This window comes from Gavialis gangeticus, unplaced genomic scaffold, assembly GCF_001723915.1.
Source record: "Gavialis gangeticus isolate Ggan-Ray unplaced genomic scaffold, GavGan_comp1, whole genome shotgun sequence".
NCBI classification, from domain to species: Eukaryota; Metazoa; Chordata; order Crocodylia; family Gavialidae; genus Gavialis; species Gavialis gangeticus.
Genome location: NW_017729032.1, coordinates 258,180,079 through 258,184,085, shown reverse-complemented (window position 1 = coordinate 258,184,085; position 4,007 = coordinate 258,180,079). Strand labels below are relative to the sequence as shown.

Below are 4,007 nucleotides of genomic sequence, written 5' to 3'. Positions count from 1 at the left end.
CACACACACACACACACACACACACACACACACAGAGTCAAGTCAAATTAAAACTCAGTTTGGGAGACATCCTCTTCTTCAAACCTCTCTATCCCAAATGAAAACAGATCTCCTAGTTTCTGTTTGGATACTTAGGTTTTCCTCCTTCAGGGTATGATGTGCCCTTCCTTCCCATGGGCCTAACAATAAAACACACATGGGGAGGAATGTGGAGAAAACTAAAGTAAGTAAATACCTACTGTCAAAGTAGGAAGACAACAGGAGGAAGGATGGTCGTGGGGGTTGGCACCTGGAGTGGGCTGCAGAAGACCTCAATTCCATTCCTGATTCTGACTTCTCGTGTTGTTTAAAGCAATTTACTTTGGGGGAGGAGGGGATGCAAATCTCAATCATCTTTGTGTCTTCTGTCAATCTGTTTCTATGGGAAATGTTGTCTGTGCATCTTTACACAGAGATCTTATACCTAAGCTGGGGGATGCTCATGACTGGCTTTATGGGCCCTCAAAACACAGAAGGTGCTCAGAGAGTGCAGTGTGAGGAGTCTTGTAATTTTTTAGAGAGAACTGGGAGGCTGTAAAGGGTGAAAAAGGAAGGAACAAAAACTATAGTTTCAGACACTACAGAAAGTTATGTGGCAGGGACTCTGTAAAGAAAAAAAATGTCTGTTAGAAAGAAGGGTACTCCTACATTTTTTGTAGAAGACGGTTTTGTTTTTCACCAAAGAGAATTGTGCAGTTCATGATTTTACTAAACTCCCACATTGTCTCTGGTCTCCTGGCTCTTTTGGTTTGTTTCTAGGTCTGACAACTCAGTGGTCAATTTAAATCAACACAAGGCACGCCTACATGAGATGCTTAATGCACAGTAAACTTATTCTACTGTGCATTAGCACATCACAGCAAAAAATGTGCTAATGTGCTAATGCACAATAGAATTAGTCTACTGCACATTAAGGGCCTTTTGCTACTGAGTGTTAGTGTCGGCTACTGTGCATTTATGTAGTAACTCATATTACAGGTACTAAATTTAATGCGTTGTAGGAAAGGTGCATTACTACACGTGTAGATGCACCCACATCCAACAATAATTGAGACCCTGACAGTGCTGTCTTTGATACCAGTGGAAGATTTGCCACCAGCTTCAGGGGGAGCAAAATTGGGTTCTAAAGGCCCAATTGGGCCCAGCTGCAGTTTTTCCATTGACTTCAGTGACCAATAGGTTGCACTTTGCAAAAGAGGCATTTTCCTAAGACTACTGCCATGGATCATTGAGCAGCTCCTTGAGTCAGGATTTCATTATCTCAGAAGCAATGCTGATCAGAGTAAAATAAATAAATAAGGCAGCTCTGGCAATATGGTGTAATTAGAGAATAAAACAAAGTGCTACAGCCAGGATGAGCAGTGTTCACAGAGAGCAGGAGCTAATGAGCCGAGCAGCAGCAGTCTATCTTCGCTGCGGGAGCAAAATCATTGGCCCCTCCTGCAACATAAAATGTCCTTTGCCACATGAATGGGTAAAAAAAAAAAACCCAACAAAAAACACAAAACAATGAATACATGAAGAAAACTTCACAGAAACCAAGTGAGAGTAATGTTACTGGTCCAGTTTGGGTTGTCACGCAGAATTTAATCCAATTGCTACCTGCCCACTCAGTCCCCATCACAGCTCCCTTCTTTCCTGCAGCTGTTCCAGAGCTCCTGTAGTTTAAGTCTCACAAGTATCCATCTCAGGCACTCCAGCAGTATGAAAACAGGATGCACAAGTACCTAGGGCAGGAATGCAGCAAGCACACAGTTGAGCCTTTCTCCGTCAGGGAAGGATTTTGGAGCTACTTCGCTGGTGGGAGTAATCACATATGTGAGACTGCTGTTTGGTGGCAGAGGGTCGAAGAGGCTGTGCTCTTTTTATCTACCCATGGCAGTAGAGAATTTAGATGAGATGAGTCCACCTTACAAAATGTATCATTGTTAAAAATGAAGCACGGGTTTGGTGGGGGAAGAGCAGGAAGTGGGGAGAGAGAGAGAGTCTCATCTGGGTTTCTCAGCAGCCTCCAAGGAGAGGAGGGCTTGAGATGGATGGGCTGAACTTGCTTATATTTCATTACCCTGGCTTCCCCACTGCCAGTTCTTTTTAGCTATGGCTAGACTCTGGCTGCTATCTTTCTGATATTCATAGAGTCCTACCTGTTCCACTTTTTGCAGCTCCTGGGTCCCTCTTTTTCACCATCCCAATCAAAGGAGCAGAAAGACACTTCCAGGCAGAAGCCTAGACAGTGCAGGGGATCGTAACAGCTTCCGACAGGGATGGAGAATGCAGCAGAATGACATTTTTACAGGAATGAGGGGAGGACCACAAAATATTAAGGCATAAAAACACTCACAAGAAACGCTTGCAATCCCTGGGGATAAAACTCAGCACAGAGCAAAATCCAGAATTCAGCCTTGATCAGGCAAACTCCATTGAAGCCAGCAGCTTCTGCAGTCAGGAGTTTTGCTTAAATAAAGAGTAATATTCAGAATTCAGTTCACAAACCTATTTAGTTAACAAATAGCAGATATTTTGGAGAAGATAGCATCACATCTTAGCATGACAGCAACTTTCCTAATTTTCTACACTTCCGGGTGTCCAATTGGTGACACCAGACTTGGTCAAGGCAACACACTATGAAATGTCATCTCTATTAGTAGTTTTATCAATCCCATTTTCTTACTATTTGGCATCTAAACACTTCCACTAATATTTAATTGGGTTGTATGGCAGCGGCTGTGACTGGAATAAAAATTTAATGTGACAGCCTTAACTACAGAAAGACTAAAAATATATACAGCACTTAGCCAACACCTGAGTAAGGAGGGCTTTGCTTTTTGTTGCAGAAATGGACAATGTTGTTGAGTGTCACTTCTTAATCTGGGGACTTGTAGCCTTTTTGTCTCTGGCTCTGGTTGTTTCAGTCATCCTAAATGTTTCATTCTTCATGAAAAAGAAGCAGAAAGGTAAGCAATAGTGTGTGCATCAATTGCATTGCATGTCAGAGAGATTATAAGCACATTTATTATTTTTGGCCAAATATTACACTTTGCATCTTATAAAACGCATCTTTAAAGAATAGACTGAAGTAACAATGATTGCTTAATATGTGAGGTATGATGTCACCTCATATGTGATGCTCTATGGTAGGACAACAACAACAACAAAAAATCAAATAAATGTCAGCATGATTTAATGGTAAAGAAAAAAATCTCTCCCCTTGCAAATGTTCATGACTGTATATTCTGATTTCACCCACATTGAATTATTTAATTTGAAATACAACTCCTGTCTGAAAAAGTAAATTTTACTAAATAACGGGCACTCCATTACAGCATCCTAAGTAGCTATCAAGCCATTCTGTTGCTAATCCAAAAAGGACAATATAAAGAGTCACCCTTTTCATTTAAAGGTGTGATTTTCTCTCTTTTTTGTTTTTTACCATACAAACCTTGTCATGGATTCAGTTGCACAAAGGGCATTTCACATGTATAGTTTTTGCCCCTATCCATACAGCTATGCTGGCATGCATACCTTTATGCTGGTATAATGACATTACACTATTCTGTGCTGGTACACACCCCATACATACAGAACACGTGTATACACATGGAAAGCATAAAGAAAACAGTTTGACTGAGGGATGCTGAAGTGGTATTCATTCTGAAAGCCAAAACAGAGGATCGAGCACAGAATCTCTTACATTCTTAAACCCAGTTTCAGCAATGAACTCTTCTGTGGCCTGGGCTTTCCTGAATCAGTTCACTGATCTGTGTAACACAGGAGATTCCCTTGCAGAGATTCTCTGCCCTTCTGCTCATTATATTGCATAGGATCCTACTACTGTACCCTTGTTCTTCCACATCCTGTATTATTTTTGTCTTCATTTTTTGTGATGCGTCATATGCTTATCCTACAAGTCCTTTGCAGCAGTCTGCATGTAACTGGCACATGGGACCTTGACTGGGACCTGTTGGAAA

The 4,007-nt window shown here is 41.3% G+C and overlaps 1 protein-coding gene across 1 annotated transcript in view; it reads left to right on the top strand.

Annotated features, from left to right (window-relative positions):
* The window catches only part of LOC109302493 (T-cell receptor-associated transmembrane adapter 1), a 20,126-nt gene that overhangs the window by 5,200 nt on the left and 10,919 nt on the right, over positions 1-4,007 (top strand). The window contains exon 2 of the mRNA XM_019524041.1: positions 2,874-2,993. Coding sequence (XP_019379586.1) covers positions 2,876-2,993 — 118 coding nt within the window. The 5' untranslated portion in view covers positions 2,874-2,875. The remainder of the gene's footprint in view (positions 1-2,873; positions 2,994-4,007) is intronic.